The 23,200-nt window shown below is 42.7% G+C and overlaps 1 protein-coding gene across 4 annotated transcripts in view; it reads left to right on the forward strand.

The window, feature by feature from the left end:
* The window catches only part of LOC122801775 (amyloid beta precursor protein), a 3,200,820-nt gene that overhangs the window by 2,551,893 nt on the left and 625,727 nt on the right, over window positions 1-23,200 (forward strand). For all 4 annotated transcript variants that reach the window (XM_044071354.1, XM_044071353.1, XM_044071356.1 and 1 more), the window contains one exon: window positions 3,766-3,865. In XM_044071354.1, coding sequence (XP_043927289.1) covers window positions 3,766-3,865 — 100 coding nt within the window. The remainder of the gene's footprint in view (window positions 1-3,765; window positions 3,866-23,200) is intronic.

Genomic DNA, 23,200 nt, shown 5'->3' on the forward strand with positions numbered 1-23,200 from the left:
GGCAACTACTTCTTGGAGATCAAAGCCAATGTCAAAGGTCTCTGGCTGACCATTTTTGCAGATGATTGCAAATTGGGAGCAGTTATTGAAACTCTCCAAGAAGAGAAAGCCATGTCTTAAAACACGAGAAATGCCCCCTTTGGTATGTACCTGACCAGATACATGCAACAACTGGAAGGTCCACAAAGGTTCCTTATAAAAAAAGAATATAGGAAGCAAACAACATGTCCGATGACCTCAAAGCCTTCTCTCTTTACTCTGCATCATACAGACTATTGAGAGGTGATCTTTGCCTGGCATACAAGGCATCCCTGAGTCCCTGTTTTGATGAACTTTGGCACATCCGCAAAACAAACAGCTTCTGAACTAGTAAATCAAAACACCTAAATTTTGCTTGCAATATAGGGTCTATATTATAAAATCAACCACTTAGCTTGTCCAACACCCAAATGTGGACAGCTAAAGAGCGAAATCTTAAAACCGCGAACTGCCACTTCCACAAAGTTTTTCATAGGAAAAAACTTCGCTTGGCCGTCAGACACTAAAACAAACTTTTAAACCCCCCCACCCCCCCCCAACTAAATATACCAATTCTGAGATAGCTCTACATTGGAGAAGAGAGTAAATTCCCGATAACGGCCAAGCAAATTTTTTCCCTATGAAAAAAATTCACGAACTGGCCATTCGCAGTTTTAAGCTTTCGCTGTTTAGCTGTCGACATTTCGGTGTTCAACAAGCTAAACTTTTGCTGTACTAATATAGACCCACAATATATACAGGACATGTTGGAGAGAGAGAGTTTTTCAAAAAATTCCCATTCCCTGGAACAGGCTCCTCATCCATGTGAAGCAGAGTGCCTTCCTAAACCTATTTAAATGCAAGTTAAATCAATAGATTGTTACTAAGACATTTACCCCTGTTCAGGCTTTATGTCTCTGATGGATAGAGGCAGTCAGTAAATCACTCTCTACGTAAATCAAATTTGTGAGTCACATTTAGGTTGCATGGCTAGGCTTATAAGGGCCCAAGTGGTCATTAGCCTACTATATACCTATGAATGCTTCTAGAATCCATCCATCCATTTCCAATATACCATAGAAGAGGATAAGGCCATAGTCAAGTGAGCCTTAACCTTGCCTGGAAGAGATCTACCATGGTGGGAGCAACTGAAAACAATAGCAGAGAGCAACCATTGCTTAGAGGCAGGCTGAACTTTTTTTAGCCGCTGTACAGGAGACAAACAGCTGTTCATCATTCTTAAAGGGCTTTGTTCTGTTTGATCTGTCTTTGAGTATCCAAAGTATGTAGAATACCCCCCTCCCCCTTTTGGATCCAGATAGAACAGTGGGAGATTGATGGCTTAATTCTAGGTAGATTCAGACAAACTTCAGGTATGAATGACAAATTAGTAATGAACTCTAAATCAGCCTGAGATGCATGTTCAACAAGGAGGTAAGGTCAGTTTTTCAGGAACAAAGTTGAAATCCCAATTGTAATTAATTTGATTTTGAGCAGGTTGAGACAGCTGCAAGATGCACTTTGTTAGAACCATATGACAAACCACCTCCAAGTAGCTCACACAAATATTTCAAAACCAGAGGGCTGAAACTCTTTCAGGACCTCTGTTACTGGCTGGGTACCATCTAGAAAATCTCTTCTACTTGCAAATACAAGATTTTCTGGTTGGAGTTTTTTTTCCTTTTTAAATAACTGCTGTATGTCCTCATGGAACAATTGCCTAAATGGTATCCAAAAGAATCATCCAGGCTGCCAGTTGCAATTGTTATAAGTTGGAGTGTAACATTCAACCCTGATGCTGAATAAACAGATCCAGTCAGTGAGGAAGCTCATGATATTTGCCCTTGGAAAATTCTGTTAAAAGGGAAATTCTATTAAAAGGGAGAACCAACTCTGTCTGGGTAAATAGTGGGTTATGACAATAATTTTGGGTAATTCTTTCTGAATCTTTAGAACTACCTTGGGAATCACTGGAAAGGGTGAAAATGCATATAGGAACATTCCCAACCATAGGAATGATAGAGCATCTTCCAAGCATGGCTGCAAGGATGTCTTGAATAGAATTTTTTCAGTTGTCTGTTTCAAAAGGAGGTGAACAGATCTACTTGAAGTGTTTCCACATCTGAATCAAGTCCTGGAAGACCTCTACATGGAGCTTCCACTTGTGAGGGTCAGTCTAGGATCTGCTTAGACTGTCTGCCATTGCTCTGACTAAATGTATGAGTCCTGAAGAGTCAGAGAATGCTGAACAGCCATCTTCCAGGCCATCACTGTCAACTGAACAAAAACAGTATGACCTTGTACCCCCTTGCTTGATCAGGTACCATATCACAGAACAAAACATAAAAGGCAGTCACCACGGCAGATAGATAAAAACTTTTAATTTCTAAAAACACACAAGGAATAAGCGCTTTCGAATATCAAATGCTTCATCAGATTCAGTATTAAAATCAACATAACCTCCTTATATATAACAAATGAAAACAGTTAAGACCTCAGTTTCCTGCCTTTCAATATAGGCTTTAAAGGCAAACACCCATTCAAACCAGGATGTTTGTCAGCTTGCAATCGCACTATCCACTTTGTTTCAGCCATCTCTGTCACACTGATTAAATCCCCACCCCTCTTATTTAACTTCACAGTTTGCAATACATTAAATGAAAAAGTATGTTCCCTGATTTCTTTTAAATGTTTGGTTAAAGTATTATTAAGATTCAAAACATTGATGTCATAAAGGTGCCTCATAATTCTATCCTTTAGCATTTTATTCATCTTTCCTACATAAAAACATGGACACAATTCACAGGTGGTCAAGTAAATAACATTTTCAGACTTACAATCCACATATCCCCTAGGTCTAAACATAAAGTCAAACTTTGGATGTATATAATACTGTTGTTTGGAGATAACATGGCAAGCCTTGCAACTAAAGCAGGCAAACGTCCCTACCTTCAAAAATTTGCTGGGCCGTTCTCCAGGCTTTGCTGTTTTCTCCACTGTGGTGTGATCTTGGAGTTGGTATATTTAAGTTGGGGGGTGTGTGGGGCATAGCCCCCCACTTAATTTTGACTGTATACTTTTTTTTTGGATCAGCAAATTTTTTCCCTGGGAAAAAATTTGCTGATCCATTCCTTCGAATTTTTCAGCTTTCGGACTTTGAAGTTCGATATATCAGAGTCCGCTATTTTTAGAGTTCGCTGATGTGATATAGACCGTGGGTTTCCACCTCTTTGATTTGGTTATTTTTGGATTTTAGTTTTATATGTTATTGTGACTGGCTGCAAGTTTACTCTTGTTAGATGTTTCTGATTCTGGTACTTTCCTTTCCTCCTTTCTGAAAACGAAAAAGGCTGTGACAGCTATATGCTTTCCTCTCAGAACATGCTCAGCTAATCAGCTATCACAGAAAGAGGGAGGGAAGTCTGAGCTTTTGAAAGTTGGCTGTTACTGGGTTACCTTAGCAGATAACCCAAAATGCCACTGAGGCAGTGCAGAATTCGAACATCTACTGTTACAGTCAGAGCTATGTAACTGTCCTTTGTTTTGTAGTTGTATGGTCTTATGTAAGAAAAAGGAATTGTATGAAAATGTGTAACATCTTTCTTTGGAATATTATTGTAACTGTATTTGTTTGTTGTAACTTTGTTTAATTGTATGGTGCTAAAGTAGTAACTGTATTGTAATAAAACAGCTGTGCATCACGTGAAAATGTTATAATGCTTCTTTGTACTTTTTCGCTTTATGCAGTTTGTGACCCACCTGTGGGTAATTAACGAGCGCATGAACCAGACCCTGTCACTTCTGTACAAAGTGCCAGCTGTTGCCGAGGAGATACAGGAGGAAGCTGGTAAGTTGGCGGTTGTGCCTATTTTGTTTTCTTTTGGGATGGATTTCTGCCACTATAGCAGACATTGGGAATCTGAAATGATGTACCCTTTCTTTCACTCTACTATATGCAACATTGTTTGTAGGCATTAAAAGGACTTGGTAGAATGCATTCTTCCGTGTGCATTTTACAGAAGTTTGCCTTTGTAAATCATTTTGCCAGCATAAGCAGTCTTGCATATTGTATTATTCTAGTAGTAATACTGTTAAATATATATGGCAATTGCGTCAAGTGTGTTGAAATATGTAGTTGGACCATTTTAATTTTTCTTTGTCCTCTAACTTTCTTTAATTTTACCATTAATTATATAGACTTGGATTCCAGTGACCAGCTTAGTCCTGCAGACTCGTGGTACAGTGGCTCAAAAAACTATCTTCCTAGAGAAGATTATATTTTTGTTCTCCCCAAGTCTCCAGTTGTGATTGTGATAGAAAAACAGGCAGTGATAAGTAAAATTGCACTTTTGTATCCAGTCTCTCCATAAAACCTTACTAAACTGCAGTCCTTTTTTCAACATTTAATACATGGAATACCTTGATTATGTAATGAAAAATGAGTGGAAAAAAGAACGGTGTTATTACTGAGGTTTATACATAAGAACCTTGCTGTAATAATCTTGTGGTGCATGGAGTACTCTGATTTCTCTCCAATACTTGGAAAAAGACAAATCATTTAAGCACTATAGTGGAGCCACACCCGACCTTAACAAATGTTAAGCACCCCCTACTAACGTTATTAAGGTCAGGTCTAGTGCTCAGCAGTAATGTCTTCCAATACGGTCCAGCAAAGGACAACAGTAGAATAAGACACTTGTTTTTTTCCTGCTGTCCATGCACATAAGGTATCCCTAGCTTCCCCTTATAAGCATTAAAAAGTAGACTGATTAATAGGAAGTGCATTCATCTGCATTTTTAAAGGGTACAAAGCCTGAAACTTAAATGTATGTCATTTAGAAGTCCTCAGCAGTCTCTCTAAAAACACATGTTTTAAGAGGGACAGACCAAAAATATGAAGCAATAAGCTGGACATTTTGTGAAAATTTGTACAGTTCAGAGGTATGAAAGGTGAGTGTAAACATAAGGGACTGCATTACACTGCCTTTCTGATAGCATTTACTAAGTGTGTTTTATGGCTTTGAAAGACAGATTGTTTTTTTCTTTTGTATTGTAAGCTTTAGTACATAGAGCAGATAAAGCTCCATGCACTACAATGAATTATGATCAGGTTTCCGATCTTAATCTTCAATTATGTGTTCTTGACATGGATGCCAAAATTCACTTGGCATCCATATCTCGAACACATAAGACGGTTAGGATTGGCGAACCGATCATAATCCTCTATGTTTAAAGCTATGTTCATATGGGCAAACGTTGCTGTCACTTAAGTAAGTGACCTTGTGCTGCCCCTGATGTAGCAGTCGTTCAAGTGGAAACAGTATCAGAAACCAAGTAGTAGATTTAAAAGCAAGTAATACACCTCATGCTTCAACACAAAATGCAGTTACAGGACAGAAGCATTGGAAATCAGCTAACTGCTTTAAAAGCTGGTAACTAATGCTGTCACACAAAAGCCAGTCAGAAGAGATGTGCATCTCTAATTAACCAATACATTTAAAAGCTTATTACATAACTTCCTTTGCTGCACCATTTTTAGTGTTATGTTTGTTAAAGTGATAGTATCACATAGGGACAGGCAAAATTGTCCATGTATTACCCGGATCACAACAGTTGTTGTTATACATAAATGGGAGTCAATACATTCTTTCTTGAAGATTTTGTTGGCATCCATTTCTTACATGCATAACTAATCAGTTTGTCAGAAACCTAACGGTAATCCTTTATCAGACTCTGACCTGCTTTATGAAGGGAAGAAGAGGATGCTAGAGGTGTCAGTAAATTTGCTCTCAAGGTAAATTTTGTGATGTCCATTTCTCAAACACAGAAACCTCATTATGATCAGGGACCCATCATAATCCTCCTTAAAAATTCTGAACTACATTTTGAAATAAAAAAAATGTTTGATCTTGAATGACTAATATCAGTTTTCATCTTGGCTGTTTTGCTACTACTGTAACTTAGTTGCAGTTAATCTTTGTAATTAGTCATTTGTTTGCTTGTTTTATTACTTTTGTTAATCAAGTAAATACACTTGTCAAAAGACCACTTTCAAGAGGTGACCCAGGCCAAGAAGGCAGTAAGGACATTTACAGGAAGAAATAACGGACTATAATTGCAAGTGAAAACAAAAATGAACACTAGATACATAGAAATTTTATAAAAGTGGCACAATTATTTTTTTTACTAGCGTAACAGCAATCAAAGGACCAATACAGTACCCAGTAACACATATCATTGCCTTTGATTATCTACAATATGTTACAGGAAATAAATAAAATGTTGTGCAGGGACAGCTGTAGTAAACATGAAAAGTACAGTGTGTGATATGGTAGCTGAAAAGGTGAGTAATACATTGTAGTAGCAGAGAGGATGTAAGTAAGGATTAAAGTAAAGTACTGTGAAGGGGAGGTACAGTTTAAATCCAGTCATAAAAATTGTTTCATATTGTACTCTTAAATAGTTCTTTTCCTTCCTTCCTTCTCCCTTCACTATCCCTTGCTCTTCTTTTCCACCTTTCCTTTTTTCCTTTTCTTATAACCAAAGCACCAGTTCCTTTTGCTGTAGCTCCCTACCTTAACTCTATTTTTAATCCTTCCATCTGCAAAATCTCTTTCCTTTCTCTTAGTATTTTGCCTATATTTAAAATGCTTAACATCTTCACCATTGGTTATCTTTACTGATTGCACTTTACTAGGTGTTCAGTATCCTATTATTGTTTAATAATCATTGTATGATTTTCTGATCTGACTACTTTATCCTGTATGTCAATTGTGCTATTTGTTACTGCACTTCTTGTGATAATATTATGTAATTTATTCATTGAATTATGCATGTTGGAGCTTTTGTTCCTGGGCCTCCACTGAAAACGGGATTCATGCCCAGTCAGACTTTTCCCGGTAAACAAATGCCAAAAAATAAATAAATAAATAAATACATTTTTTATGACTGGATTTAAAACCGTATTTTTTTTTTAAAAATGTGTTGGACCTTTAAATGCCGTTTTTAAGATGATTGGATGTCATTGTGTTATGGAATATATTTAAATGAATATATAAATGTGTGTTAATGTTCTGAGGAAGTCCTGGGTTCAGGATGAAAGCACTTAACTTGTGGATGTATTTGTGGAAATAAAGTTGGTCTTGCCATTTTGTGGACTGGTTCTTCAATGCAGTTATAGGGGTTTGGCATTGGTTGGTGGTTTTAGGTTTTATATATATATATATATATATATATATATATATATATATGTGCATGTATGGGTCTGTGGGGGTGGGGGTGTATGCATGAATGATACTGGATGATGCATTTTGTTATCTAATCCAACATATGCCGCAGTGCATATATGAACTGCAGCCAGACACTTTAAATAATTTAATTTGTTTGCATCCATCTATTGGGAATGTCTGAGTGAGCAAGGAACCTCTTTTCAGTAGAGGGCTGGGGAGAAATGCTCTAGAGTTCCAATAATGCATGAAATGGAGTCATAAAACAGAAACATAAAATAGTACATGCAACAAAATCCTAAAACAATTGCATAAATATATATAGCACTTGTCATTGATGGTAACTTGTACATTTCAATCATATTTACCTTTTGAGCAAACAAGAAGAATGTAGGAAGGGAACAGCAGAATATAAAGGTGAAACCAGTTTGAAAGAATGCTAATAATGTTGAAGGGTGTAACTAATTCAAGTAGAATTAGAGTTTGTGTGAATAAATAAATACATTTCAAAATCATCTAATTTTGAAAGGTTGTTAAAAGAGATCTTAAATACTAAGTTGCCCAGTGTAAAGGTCCTCTTGTCCAACAGTTCCTCTAACTTTTATTTCACATTCTGAGACAAGAACGTGCCGTAACTATGGGCTTTTTGAATGTATCAGCAGAGGTCATTATTATTACTAGGTCAGTTTTTGGTTTCTTGGTAGATACACTCTCCATTTTGAGGCGTAGCATAAATTTTCCACGTTATGTGGCTTTAATCCAATTGCATATCCTTCCTCCCCCTTCTCTGTACCATAGAAGATGCATTATCCAAGTCCGTTATCAGGGATGAGTTAAACTTTGGTGGATAAGATGAAATTCCACAGTGTTCCTGTTTGCACACTGTCTTCTTAATAGAATTAGAAGCTTCTTTTTTAATAACCTCTAAATACGCAAGTTATTCTTTTGATCATCTAGGGTCATGCTGGTAAATATGTAGATGATTGTGCATTTATATGGCCTCTTGGGACAGTATTACTTGGCTGTTGTTCTTGCAGCTTGCTGGTCCAGAGATCCATCAGTGGCAGGGCAGCTCCTTGGAATAGAAGGATAAAGCTTTAAGACCTCAGTGACCCAAGTTTGAACAGTAGCTTAGGTACTACAGGGCCCACTGTGTGGGGAGTGAGAGTGAACAACCAATGCTAGCTTGCTAATCCTGGAGAAAAGAAAAGCAATTTGGTATGCTGCAACATCTAGGTACTCCTCAAAGGCCAGCATGCAGACTGAGAACAAGCACCTATTAAGCAGCGCATGTGCAGAAGCACAGATGCCAGTGGGACCTGCATTATATGAGTTCCATTCATTCACTCTGCAGTGAGAGAATCTGTAGGCCAGGACAAAATCATCTACCCTTCCTGGCTGACAGGAATATAGCCCTTACACTGCTCACAAAGAGATATGATGGAGTGAGCAGGTTTCACTTTGTGAGAGGATGTGTTGAGCCAGTACAGCAGAGGCTTGAGACCCTTAGGCTGATGAGCTAAGCTTGATTAGAGCAAATTCTAAAGAAGCAGTAGAAATCAAGACCAGGAAGAAGTATATCTGTTCCTCTAAGAGTGGATAACAAACCTCAACATAGTTTCTGCAGAAGACCCAAGGTGTAGTGTGTTGTGAACTAATGAGTACCTATGTATTTTCTGTAGTCTCTAGTGGGGGTTTGTAAACTGTGATGTGACAAAACTCATCAGTAGAAATGGGTGAGGGAAGACGCACTTTAGAGGTTCCAAAGTGGGAAAGCTGTGTGCCATAACAAAGTAATTGATTTTAAGTTGTCCAATCTCTCCTTCGTTCTTGCTGGATGGGTTCAGACCCGATCCTCTGCTCCGACTCGGACACTTCTATAGCTCGAGAGCTCTTTACTGGCTCGAGGCTACCCCTTATCCTGGAATGCCCAGCATCAGCTACCCAGATCTCGTTTGCTGCTTCAGCTGTGAGGTTGCATCAATACTTGCTCAGGCTTAGTATAACTTTTTTCTCTGTTTAAAATTCAATAATTTACTTCATAAGTAGTATTTTCTTCACTATTTTATAGTAGTTTGTAAGCTTATTTAGTCCTAACCCCCTTATCTCGTCATTTGCTGTGTTTTTTGTGCTGTGTTGGCCATCGCCCCTTAGTCACTAGGCCTTCTGTTTGTTTACCTGAACTCGTTTAAGTTAGAGAGTCCCCCCCCCCTTTAAGGACACCCATTTAAGTTAGAGGCTCTCCTTTTAAGATTTTTATCAATATCATTTTTATTATTGTAGTGTGTCTGTTTGTGTGGTAATTCCTTCTTTTTTTCTTAGTATGTCCAAGGAAGTTCAAACCTCAGGGTTCAAAAATTGTGACTCATGCTGTCAGAAGATGTCTCTGACAGATGGGCACACTAGTTGTTTACTGCTTGGGGGATCTGCACCTGCAGGACTCTTACTCTATTTGTCATGCCTTTAGTCCAAGGGTCCTGCAGGAGCAGAAAAACAAGCTTATTCTCCATGGTTTATTAAAACAGGATTCTCCGGCTAAAGCATCTCAGCCAGTGAAACTTTTGAAACCAGTCAAGCCATCGGCTCCATGTTCAGAACCGACCGGTGAGTTTGACAAACCTAGTGTGTCGGTGCCCTCTGGCATCAACAAGACTACTCCTCCGTTGGCTCCAACTGTTACTTCGAAGCCATCTCGGAGCCACAAATGAGCTAGGTCTCCTTCATTGGAACCAATTCACTCGCTGCCACAATCACCTTTACTCCAAAGCAAGACCAGTCATCGCTCATCTTCCCACTCCTCTCGATCCTCAAGGTTATCGGATCAGGATGTGGAGAGAGTGGTCAGTAGGTTGCTGAAGTCACAGGCCCTTGCTAAAATGCTTTCAAGCCCGGCTGAACAGGCTTCGGCTCCATCCACTTCGATTTCGATTCCTCCTCCGACTATGCTTAGTTCGGAGCCGGAGTCCATGGACCCTCCGATAGTGGTTCCTTCGGCTCCGATGACATCCTCTTCAGCTCCGTTGGCTCCGATTACCTCGGTTCTTCCACCCATTGAGGTATCTGGGTGCTGAAGCCCTCTCATCAGCTCAAAGTGGGGAAGTGGCATCGGATCCTTGTCCGACCCCGCTCTCCCTCTCGGAGCGTCGACTCAGTTGAGCTCGGCTCCCACATCGGCCTCGGACCCGTCGCCCTCGGTGCAGAGTGGGATTCCTGTCTCTTCGGAGCTGGAGCCCTCTTTGTACTGAGATCGTGATGCCTTCAAGGTCATGAGGAGAGTGCTGTCCCCACAGACAGCCACACTATAAGTTCCAATGACTCTGTCCCCCTTGGTGCCTGTGACATCCTCTGCTCCTTCTCCAGCCCCAAAGCATAGGGAACCTATGCCACAGGACACCCCATTGGGTGAACCCTCTTCTCTCGAAGCCTCCCCAGAGCATTCTGAGCAGGCTCCCCAGAAGTAAAAGTGCAAGAGGAAGCACCTAGACTCCCCTGAATCTGTCACCTCAGATACAGACCTGGATGAATCGGAGGGGTCCCCAAGATCCCCCTCTGAAGATGTTTCCTTTTCGGGCATCCTTGAGATTCTCAGGCAGAGGCATAGCTGGACTTTCCTAGCCCCCTCCGAGGATGAGTCTGTATACCTGGACACATTTGGTTCCCAACCTTCAACCTCCTGGGTGTCTCCACCTTTTGATCTACTTGTGTCTGTAGTGTCTCGAAAGGCTTGGTCAGCTCCAGATTCCATGAAACTTGTCCCGAGGAGACCCAATAAATTTATCACAGTTCCCCAGGGCAAACAATTCTTGAATAAAGATGTCCCAGTTGATGCCATGGTGGTAGCAGCAGCCACAAAGAGAGAGTTAGCTGAAACCTCCTCATCTGTCCATCCACCGAATAAAGACTCTTTTACGATAGACTGGTATGGGAAGCGAATGTTTTCATCAGCGAACTTCTCCCTTAGGTCCCTGAACTATCTTTCCCATTTTACTAGGCTTCAGAGGGATCTCCTAAAAGAGCTTAGAGATACCTTACAAGATCCCACAGCTGAGGACACTTCAGCCAAGGTAGTTACCCAGCTGGCGACTCTTAATTCAATAGTCAATTCCACCATGAGGCTTATTTCATACGCAGCTGATGGAGCAAGTAGAGCTGCAGAAACAGGAGTGGCTCTTAGGAGACATACTTGGCTACGGCTGTGTCAGTTTGTGGAACCTTTCAGAGCGTCCTTCACCAGTACCCCCTTTGATGGATCCACTTTCTTTGGGCCTCAGGTGAGACACATGCTTACCAGGTGCCAGCAGGAAGGCATGACGCTCTCTGATGTCAGAGTCCATTTTTCCACTCCTACCAGACAATATCCAAAGGGTCAGAAGGGTGGAAAGATGTGGATGTTATGTAGTCCAATCTCTCCTACATTCTTACTCGTGGGTTCGGAACTGAATATGGCTCCGACTCGGCCAAACTTTTCTAGCTCGAAGTCTTCTATTGGCTGGGCTAAGAAGGTATCCCATGCTGCACTGCTCCATATCCCCAGATCTCATTTGCCGCTCGTGTAGCTCGGACGTGGTCTCGCTCTTGGCTGTGGCTAAGTACCTTTTTTCTTCTACTTCTTGAGAGAATTTGTTACAAACAAAAGCTATTTTAATAGCTATTTCTATTTGATGTTTTTTGGGTATAATCTGTAGTGTGATTGTTTTTTGTGGTATCCCACTAGCTGTTCCTACGGGCTAGGCCCATTTCAGTTAGAGGACCTAGTCCATCCCCTTACTTGTTCCTGTGTTTGTTTTTTGCTTTCTAAAACCATTTGAATTAGAGGTTTTAGTGTCTGTCTTCCTTGTTCTGTATGCGAGTTTTGTCTAAAACCGTTTTAGTTAGAGGTTTTTAGCCTAGTCATCTTAGTGTGTGTCCCTTCTGAGGATTGTGTGTGCCATTGTTTGTGGAAAAATTTGTTCCCGTGCTTGTTGTGGTGTTTTTGTGTGACTGTAGTTGTTTTTCCAGTCAGGCAGTGACTTGCTCGTTGTATTGGTATTTGTGACTAATTTTCAAGATGTCCAAAGATTCCAAGGAGCACAAACCTTTGGGTTTTAAAAAGTGCTCTAAGTGTGGTTACAAGATGTCCATCACCGATGGACATTCAGTATGCGTTTGTCTGGGAGCAATCCACCTGCAGGAGTCCTGCAGCTTCTGCCATGCTTTTAGTCCCAGGGTGCTCCAAGAAAGAAGGAATAAGTTAATTCTGAAGGGACTCTTGAAACCCTCTTTCGAAGAGGCCATGGATTCTGCTTCCAGTTCAAAATCAAAATCCACAAAATCAAAAAAGAGATCTCCGGCTCCTTCAGTCTCCTTGGAGCCACCGGAGAAAGTGATGAAACTAGCTTCGACCTCCTCAGCTCCACTGTTCACGGGGCCGCAGGAACTGTCGGTGTTGATGGAACTGGCATCGGCTCCAATTATATTGGAACCTCTTCGGAGCCGATCGCCCAGTACTAGACCAGTGTCACCTGAGAGGAGATCCCGATCTCCCTTCCTGTCCTCCAAATCCTCCAGGACACTTTCAGATGTGGATGTCGATAGGGTGGTGCAGAGGCTCCTTCAGTCACCGGTTTTGGCTAAATTGTTCTTGGCTCCGTCCCAGTCGGCTCCGGAGCCTGTCCCGATGCCTTCTTCAATTATTCCTCCGAGCGCATCTCTGTATTCAGAGCCGGAAAGTCCCGCTCCATGTGATGTTCCTAGGTCGGTTCCGATGGCCCCTCCGGGCTTATTGGTGCCGACATCAGCTCCGACCCCGTCGGCGTGGTCCACGGGGTTCGGGACTCGGGATTCTTCGTAAGGCCCAAGGAGGACACCTGGGGACACCTTTCGGTTCCTATCTCCCACTCGGTGCCTCGGCTCATGGAACCCCAACTCCTGTCATGGTCTTGGAGGCTGGTCGGTCCTCGGACTCAGGGGGGCCAGCTTTTGAGGCCATGCGGAGTGCGCTGGCCAGATCTTCAGCCACATCATGCAGGTCGGTCATTCTGTCCCCTACCACTCTGGTGAGAGCCTCTGATCACCACCTGTCTGTAGACAGCAGAGCCCCAAGGCCCCCTTGAGTGGTCCCCAAGTTTCTGAGGGCCCATCAGAGTTTTTGCCCAAGGAGCCCCCTAGAAAGAAAACATGCAAGAGGAAGCACATAGACTCCCAGGATGAGTCTCTCACCTCAGATACTGACCTCGAGGAGTCGGAGGGGTCCCCCAGGTCATCCTCTGATGATGTTTCTTTCTCCGACATCCTGGAGATATTGAAACAAAGAGGTGACTGGCCGTCCAAAGCCCCCTCCGAGGAGGAGTCGGTCTTCCTGAAGGCCTTTGGTGCTCAGCCCTCTGCCTCCTGAGTGTCCCCACCCTTCGAGCTCCTGGATTTAATTTGTCGGAGGGTGTGGGAGAACCCTGATTCTGTGGAACCCATACCCAGGAGACCCAATAAATTTCTGTCTGCTCCCCCGGGTAAGGAGTTTTTGTCAAAAGGAGTCCCTGTGGATACCATGGTGGTGGCGGCTGCCACTCAAAAGGCATTAGCCAAGACTTCTTCCTCCGTCCATCCTCCTAACAAGGAGTCTAGGGCCATGGACCAGTACAGGAAGCATACCCTCTCATCAGCAACTTTTACCTTACGGTCACTGAACTACCTGTTTCATTTTACTCTGCTCCAGAGAGATCTCCTCAAGGAGTTAGGAGATACTCTCGCGGGTAACGTTCCTGAGGCGATGGCCCAGACGGTTAACTCCCAGGTGTCTACCCTCAATTCCATCGTTAACTTCTCCATGTGGCTCATTTCATATGCAGCCAAGGGAGCGAGTAGGGCAGCAAGCTCAGTAGTCGCCCTTAGGTGGCAAGCCTGGATGCGCCTTTGTCATTTCGCAGAGGCCTTCAAGTCTTCTTTCATTGACGCTCCCTTTGATGGTTCTTCTTTGTTCGGAACCAAGGTGAAAGACACCCTCACCAGGTGTGAGCAAGAGGGAAAGACTCTGTCTGCTGTAGGGGTCTGTTTTTCCCTTCCCTGTAGGCCTTACCCCAAGGCCCAGAGGGGTGGGAAGATGTGGTTCAAAAAATCAGAGGTTTTTCCCCGGTACACAAGGTGAGCCCCCCTCCAGAGGCAGAGGAGGGGGAGGTTATTCAGGAAGATGCCGCCCTAGAGGCAGAGGGGGCCCCGCTATTCGGGAGACTGTGATTCCTTTCGCGGTTCTCCCTACCGCCGTTCCTGATGGAATGCCCAACTGTGCGTTTCCGGAGCCAGTCGGGGGTCGAATATCGTTATACCTGGAAGCCTGGCAAAGCGTCATCTAGGACCGATGGGTATTACGAATAATTTCCGGAGGTTATGTCATCCCCTTTTCGTCAGATCCCCCTCCAGTCAGGAAAAATCCCGGACGTTCCACCCAGTCAAAGGGATCACGCAGCTTCAGAGGTTTCAAAGAGGTTTCAAAGCTGCTAGGAAAAGGAGTCATCCAGCATGTCCCCTCAGACCAGATCGGATTAGGGACTTACTCAAGCTTCTTTTTTGGTGCCAAAAAGAACAGGGGACCTGAGACCCATATTAGATCTCAGCCAACTGAACAACTATGTGCAAAAGTCCAAGTTCCGTATGGTCACACTACAGTCAATTCTCCCATTGTTGGGAAAAGAAGTATAGGTTAATAGTTAATAGGTTAATAGGTTAGTACTAGGCTAACTGCCCTTGTGAGCCATTTTAAGCCTAGCCAATTATCCCCTGTGAGATTCAAACTACCTACCTTGTAGTAAGGCAAAACACCTTAACCACCACCCCACCACCCTCCCAACCTCCACCTGAATGTGCTCCAGCGACCTCAAGGATGCTTACAACCATATCAAAATGGACAGTGCATCCAGGAGTCACCTACGCTTCCAGCTGGGAGCCAGTCATTTTCAGTTTCGAGCCCTGCCCTTTGGTCTCACCACAGCCCCAGGGTGTTCACCAAGTGTATGGCGGTGACAGCTCAATTGAGACATCAAGGATGCCAAGTGTTTCCATATCTGGACGACTGGCTCCTCACCGCCCCCAGCAGGCATCTACTAATCCAAACCAGGGACGCTACCATCACTCTCTGTCAACAGTTGGGCATAACACTGAACTGGGAAAAATCTGCCTTGTTGCCCTCACAGCATGTCATTTTTATAGGTGCAGAGCTAGACACCGTTCAACTGCGAGCCTTTCTACCGGAGGACAGAATCAGAGTCTTACAGCAATGGGTGCACACCCTGCTTTCCCCTAAGGAAAGTGAAAGTAAGATGGGTTCTCCAATTCCTGGGGACTATGGCAGCAACAATTATGTTAGTCCCTCTAGCAAGACTGCACATGAGGCTCCTTCAATGGCTCCTCTTTGCTCAATGGTCTCTCCAGAGACTTCCACTTTCCCACCCTATTTTGCTCACGGACAGATGGAAACAGGATCTCAGTTGGTGGCTTTGCACCAACAATCTGGACAGGGAAAACCCTTCGTTCCACCACCCCTGGTTGCCACAGTGACCACAGACGCCTCCCAGATGGGGTGGGGGGGTCGGCAGGACAGTCCAAGGCACGTGGCAAGATCACGAGATACATCTGCATTTCAGCGTCCTAGAGATGAGAGTGGTGCTACTTGCGTTGCAGGCACTTCAGAGCTTTCTACCTCTCGGGACTATTGCAATACACTTGGACAATATGTCAGTGGTGTGGTATCTGAACAAGCAGGGAGGAACCAGATCTTACCCCCTGTGCAGAGAGACCATGCGAGTGTGGCAGTGGGCAGTATCTTCCAAACAGTTTTTGGTGGTAACGCACATTCCGGGGAAGTCCAATGTGATAGCAGACAGGCTAAGCAGAGCTATTTTGATGCCTTACGAGTGGTCCCTGAATCGTCTAGTTGCAGAACAAATCTTCAGCAGGTGGGGTCAGCCTTGCTGTGACCTTTTTGCCAGCCCCCTCAATGCCAAATGCAGCAGCTACTTCAAGCTGATCCCCCCACAAGGGGAGTCACCCAGGGATGCTCTAGTCCACGATTGACCCTCCGGTCTGCTTTATGCTTTCCCTCCATTTCCCTTGTTATCAAAAGTGATTCAGAAAGCGCAATCCTTGGGAAGCAAAATGATTCTAATTGCTCCACACTGGCCTCATCTAGTCTGGTTCTCCTTTCTCCATCCCTACATTGTGGACACACCTTGGACTCTGGACCCACAACCAGACTTACTGACACACATGTCGGGACAGTTCCACCCCTCTCTGCGGACCCTCCGGTTGACAGCTTGGCAATTCCACTTCCGTCGTTAGTTAGGCTTCATCACTTTTCACCTGAGGTAGTTCATATTTTATCTTCCTCTCATAATCCCTCTACTAGGAAGATTTATTCCAGCAAATGGAAGAGGTTTTCTATTTGGGCTCATACCCAAGGAATTGACCCTTACACAGCTCCAATTGCTTCCGTCTTGGAGTTTTTGTCTATGCTTTTCCAGCAGGGCTCAGCATCCACTACCATTAAAGTTCAATTGGCAGTGATTTCTAATTTTCATGTTGCTAATGAGCCTAGTCTGTTGGCTCACAGACTCTGTAAGGCTTTTCTGAAGGGCACTCTGTTACTCCCGTCATCCTGTTTCAGAACCGATCATGCCCTGGGATCTAAATTTTGTTCTGCAAGCCCTTACTTCACCACCCTTTGAGCCTGCAGCTATCTGTGACTTAAAATTCTTGACCTGGAAAACTGCCTTTTTAATAGCCATCACATCAGCCAGACACGTTTCAGAAATTCAAGCTCTTTCTATCAAACCTCCATACTTGATCTTTCATAAGGACAGGGTTTCTCTTATACCAAACCCTTCCTTTCTTCCTAAAGTTTAGTCCATATCTAATCTTAATAAATCTATTGAGTTGCCAGTGTTTTTTCCCCATTTTTCAAACAAGGCAGAATTTAAATTTCATCAATTGGATATACACAGACAGTTACGTTTCTATCTGTACAGAACCAAAGATCTACGAAAATCTGATCAGCTGTTTGTCTCCTTTTCGGAAAACAGAATTGGATCACCTGTCTCCAAAATCACCCTATCCAGATGGATATCAAATTGTATCTCTTTCACTTATTCCTCAGGGAGTAAAGACCTTCCGTTTCCAGTCAAGGCTCACTCTACTCGGGCTGTATCTACATCTACAGCCTATCAGGCCAGATTGTCTATGGATGATATTTGTGCTGCAGCTACCTGGGCATCTCCTCACACCTTTGTTACTCATTACAAGCTGGACGTGGTATCTAAGGGCAGGTCTTCCTTTAGTTCCACAGTACTCAGGAGTATCTTCCTCTGAGCCACCCAGGATGTAGGTGCTGAGGACGCTGTCCCACAGGTAAGAATGTAGGTGAGATTGGACTACATAACATCAAGAAGTTATGTACTCACCATAACGTTCGATGTATGTAGTCGTCTCACCTCACATTCTTACTTACCCTCCCACCTTCCTCCTTCCTGGAGGATCTGGAGGTTAGGTCTGGTTTTTAGAGCTCCCTTCACCTTTAGTTTATTCCTCTTTACTTGGATGTTGTTATCCATGGGGTATGAGTGTGGTGTTCACAGCAAATGAGATCTAGGGATATGGAGCAGTGCAGCATGGGATACCTTCTTAGCCCAGCCAATAGAAGACTTCGAGCTAGAAAAGTTTGGCCGAGTCGGAGCCGATATTCGGCTCCGAACCCACAAGTAAGAATGTGAGGTGTGATGGACTACATACATCAGACGTTATGGTGAGTACATAACTTCTTGTTTTGAAAATCCCAGGGATCCTTGCCTGACTCACGTGGTGAATTTTCCCCCAGGGGCAGAGGGGGAAATAATAACAATGGCAAATGCTGCCCTCATGGCAGGGGGGGGTCTGAAAAATCAGGGTGTCAGAGATACGTTCTCTTCCAAACCCTATCAACATCCCTGAAGGGATGCCTGACTGCTCATCTCTGGAGGCAGTCGGGGGAAGGCTTTCATTGTACCCAATCGCCTGGCAAAATATTACAAAAGACAAATGGGGTACTATCCATTATATCTGGAGGTTACAAAATTCCCTTCCATCAACCCCTTCTTGTTTCAAAAAAATCCATCCCAGATGTTCCACCCAATCTAAGGGATCAGACAGTTGCAGAAGTTTCAAGACTGCTAGAAAAAAGAGCCATCCAGGAAGTCCCCGCAGACCAAGTAGGATCCGGAACTTACTCAAGATTCTTTTTAGTGCCCAAAAAGACAAGGGACTGGAAACCAGTTCTGGATCTCAGCATATTGAATAAATCTGTTCAAAAAGAAAAGTTCCGGATGGTAACACTGCAGTCCATTCTCCCCTTTCTGGGTCAGAACAATTGGATGTGCTCCATAGATCTTCAGGACGCGTACTATCATATAAAAATGGACAGATGGTCCAGGAGATTTCTACTCTTCCGGCTAGGGGCCAGTCATTACCAATGTATAGCTGTGACCTTTGGTCTCACCACAGCCCCCAGGGTGTTCACCAAATGCATGGCAGTAGTTACGGCTCACCTGAGTCGTCTAGGATTCCAGGTGTTTCCTTATGTAGAAGACTGGCTCCTCACTGCTACCACTGGGCAACAACTTATAGAGGCACGAGATTACACCATAACATCCTGTGCCCAACTAGGCATCACAATAAACTTTGAAAAATCGCCTTGTTGCCCTCTCAATCTATTACTTACATAGGAGCAGAGCTAGACAAAAGAAAAATGATTGTAAAATTGCCTCAGGAAAGAGTTTCCATTATCCGACAACAGGTGTCACTTCTCCTGAGGAGCAAAAGAATTCAAGTCAGATATGTCCTTCAAGCTCTAGGGTCCATGGCAGCAGCCATTCTTTTAGTTCCCTTAGCATGCTTTCACATGAGAATCCTTCAGTGGCTTCTTTTCACACAATGGTCCTTCCAGGAATTACCCATGTCTCACATGATGCTAATTACAGAATCTTGCAGAAGACACCTTTCCTGGTGGATGGTCTCCCCACTAGTGACTCAGGGCAGACCTTTCATGGAATCCCATCCGATTGTCACAGTGACCATGGACGCTTCCCTGATAGGGTGGGGGGGGGCATTATCTAGGGAAGACAGTCCAAGGCATGTGGCAACCTCACGAGTACCACTTGCACATCAGTGTCCTGGAGATGAAAGCGGTGCTCCTAGGGCATTCTGGGATAAAAGGGGTAGCCTTGAGCCAGTAAAGAGCTTTCGAGCTATAGAAGTGGCCGAGTCGGAGCCGAGGATCGGCTTCGGACTCATCCAGCGAGAAGGAAGGCGAGATGAAGGACAACTAACATGGAATGTTATGGTAGGTACATAACTTCTTTTTAGGCGTCCTGGTACTGGTAAAGGGAAGTGAAACTTCAGGCTGCATTTTGCATATGCTGCTGTTATAAGTACACATACCGCAGCAGTGACGGAATGGGAAAGATAAGAGCTGGTTTTAATTATAAAAAGAACACACTATAGCTAAATATTATCTACACAGGTACAGGCAGTAGAATAATGAAGTTTTAAAGGAAATTTACGTGTGGCATGAAATTTAGTCCCGAAATGTATGCATGGCATGATATTGTCTCTGGACATGGAAAACAGTGTGGAGAACTGCTTTCCCATTTGCTGATGGCCGAACAAAGCTTAAAGTAATGATTGAGTAAAACGTGGTCTGCAGCAGGTTGAAGATTTTGACTAGCTATGTGCTTTTTATCTTCCTTTAGATATGCATGTTGTTAGGGTGCATTTGATTTGGTTAGCACTTATAAAGTCTTACTTACCTGCTGTTATCCCACACACCGTAGTAATGTTCAGTGTTGCTTTCCTAAGGAAGCTGATGCTGATTCTCTGCTGTTACACATCATAGGAAAGGTAAACCTGTTTCTTACCGGAATCTAAACATGCTACAAAAATAAGGCAAATACCCTTTTCAAAGTAAGAGTCCAGTTCTGCCAGTGAGCTGCATAGTGCAGCGTCCAAACCTGTTTTTTCACAAAGACAGAGTTTCTGAGAACCAACCCATCTTTTCTACCTAAAGTTTGTTCAGAACACAGTTTGAATCAATCCATTGAACTTCCTGTTTTTTTCCCTAATCAGTTCAACAAAGCAGAATACAGATTACACCAATTGGATGTGCATAGACAACTACCTTTCTATTTCCATAGAACTAAAGAGTTGAGAAAAATCAGATCAGCTGTTCCTTTCATTTGCTAACAACAAACAAGGCCTTCCGGTTTCTAAAGTAACCTTGTCAAAATGGTTATCAGACACCATTGCCTATACTTACCATTTGCGACAAAAAGATCTTCCAGCAAGACCCAAAGGTCATTCAACCAGGTCAGTAGCAACCTTGGTAGCTTTTCAGTCTAGATTGCCCATAGATTCAATTTGTGCAACAGCTACTTGGGCAGATCCTCATACATTTATTTCTCATTACAAAGTAGATGTGGTCTCCTGGGGCAGGGCTTCCTTTGCTTCCACAGTTCTGAAGAGTCTGTTCCAATGAGCCACCCAGGATTGAGGTACTAGGGATGCTGTCCCATCCAACAAGAACGAGGGCGAGATTGGACAACTTAACATAAAGAAGTTATGTACCTACCATAACATTCCATGTTAGTTGTCCGTCTCGCCTTCCTTCTTGCGTCCCTCCCTCCTTCCCCCTTCCTCAAGGATTGAGAGGAGTTTATCAATGGTTTCACTGGCTAACTTGTTTAGTTTTTAGTTGCTTCCTAAGCAAACCATGACAATTTACTGTATATCCAAGTTTAATAATAATGGATTATCTTCTATGATTATGTCTAGTGTGAGATCTGGGTAGCTGACGCTGGGCATTCTGGGATAAGGGGTAGCCTCGAGCCAGTAAAGAGCTTTCGAGCTATAGAAGTGGCCGAGTCGGAGCCGAGGATCGGCTCCGAACTCATCCAGCGAGAAGGAAGGCGAGATGAAGGACAACTAACATGGAATGTTATGGTAGGTACTTAACTTCTTTTTAGGTGTCCTGGTACTGGTAAAGGGAGGTGAAACTTCAGGCTGCATTTTGCATATGCTGCTGTTATAAGTACACATACCGCAGCAGTGACGGAATGGGAAAGATAAGAGCTGGTTTTAATTATAAAAAGAACACAATATAGCTAAATATTATCTACACAGGTACAGGCAGTAGAATAATGAAGTTTTAAAGGAAATTTATGTGTGGCATGAAATTTAGTCCTGAAATGTATGCATGGCATGATATTGTCTCTGGACATGGAAAACAGTGTGGAGAACTGCTTTCCCATTTGCTGATGGCCGAACAAAGCTTAAAGTAATGACTGAGTAAAACGTGGCCTGCAGCAGGTTGAAGATTTTGACTAGCTATGTGCTTTTTATCTTCCTTTAGATATGTATGTTGTTAGGGTGCATTTGATTGGGTTAGCACTTATAAAGTCTTACTTACCTGCTGTTATCCCACACACCGTAGTAATGTTCACTGTTGCTTTCCTAAGGAAGCTGATGCTGATTCTCTGCTGTTACACATCATAGGAAAGGTAAACCTGTTTCTTACCGGAATCTAAACATGCTACAAAAATAAGGCAAATACCCTTTTCAAAGTAAGAGTCCAGTTCTGCCAGTGAGCTGCATAGTGCAGTTGCTGGTCCCATATACCGTTATTTCTTCCATATGTATCCAAAACTATATAGTTCGTGCTTCCTCTAAATTTTTACAGTGCACCTCGGAATGTCTTCTTTGTAAGAACTTGAATCTTCTGTTGGCTTCTATTGACTGACTAGTTGCAAATAAATAAATAAAAAGATGCATGCCATTAAAAAAATGATGCAGATCAGCTTTCTCAAAAAAATCCGGCATTTTAACAGATAGTGACAAAATGCAGTGGCTAAAGCAGGCAGGCAGAGGTGGAGTACTTATGTATAATGCTTTAACTTGTTATTGATATTTGGAAAAAGTGTCATGAAGGCAGCTAATACATGCTTTATAGTAGCTGCCCTTGACTAGTAAGAGGTAATTTGCTTTGGTGATGTAAACATCAGTGCTGGTATTTTCAACTCAACAAGATACTAGTATTTGCTTAAGTATTACAGTGCAAGCAAGTTGGTTATTAGAAGGGATTTTCCAGAACTCCTTTAGTGTGAAGCAGCTGTAAGTAAACTTTTAAGAGGTACCTTAGCAGCACTATAAGTATCTGTCATGCTTTCATTGCCTGTGTTGGGAGTCTACTTCATTAAGAAGGATGTTTTTTAGGATTTTGTGGCACGTAACTGAAAGTCATCATCAGCAATATACATATATATATTTATATATATATATATATATATATATATATATATATATATATGTATATATATATATATATATATATATATATGTACACACACACACACACACACACACACACACACATACAGACAAGTAAAATAAATCACCCAGCAGGTAAATGTATGACTGCTAATTTAAAAAGCAAGTAAAATGTACAACAGAACACAAGCGGTACAACAAAGCATGACTGTCTGGTTAAAAACAAAAACTTTTATTCCAAAAAAACGGTAAGCACTTTCACCACCAATCTGGTGGCTTCATCAGACCATATAAAACACTTTTAAAAGAACAGCATATATACTCACAGTGCCTGTTAGCACACCAAACAGGCTCATAATCAAATACAGGTGTCCATTCAGTTATACAACTACTACTAATAGCGCACACAGAGTAATTACATCACACCCATCAAATGCACACCTTAAAGGAGCGCTCCTCTTAATTTCACAAACAGAAGTGCTTATAATATTACAAGTATATATGATCACCCTTATATAAAACAAAATCAGCCATACAATATTTTAATAAAATCTTAGAAAGAGTCTATTCATACACGAACCAGATTCTAAATTACAAACATCACTTAGGGAGTCCCCTCGCATTCAGAAAAGGCTTAATCA

Source organism: Protopterus annectens, chromosome 5.part0 (assembly GCF_019279795.1).
Source record: "Protopterus annectens isolate FY-2018-M chromosome 5.part0, PAN1.0, whole genome shotgun sequence".
Taxonomy (NCBI): domain Eukaryota; kingdom Metazoa; phylum Chordata; order Ceratodontiformes; family Protopteridae; genus Protopterus; species Protopterus annectens.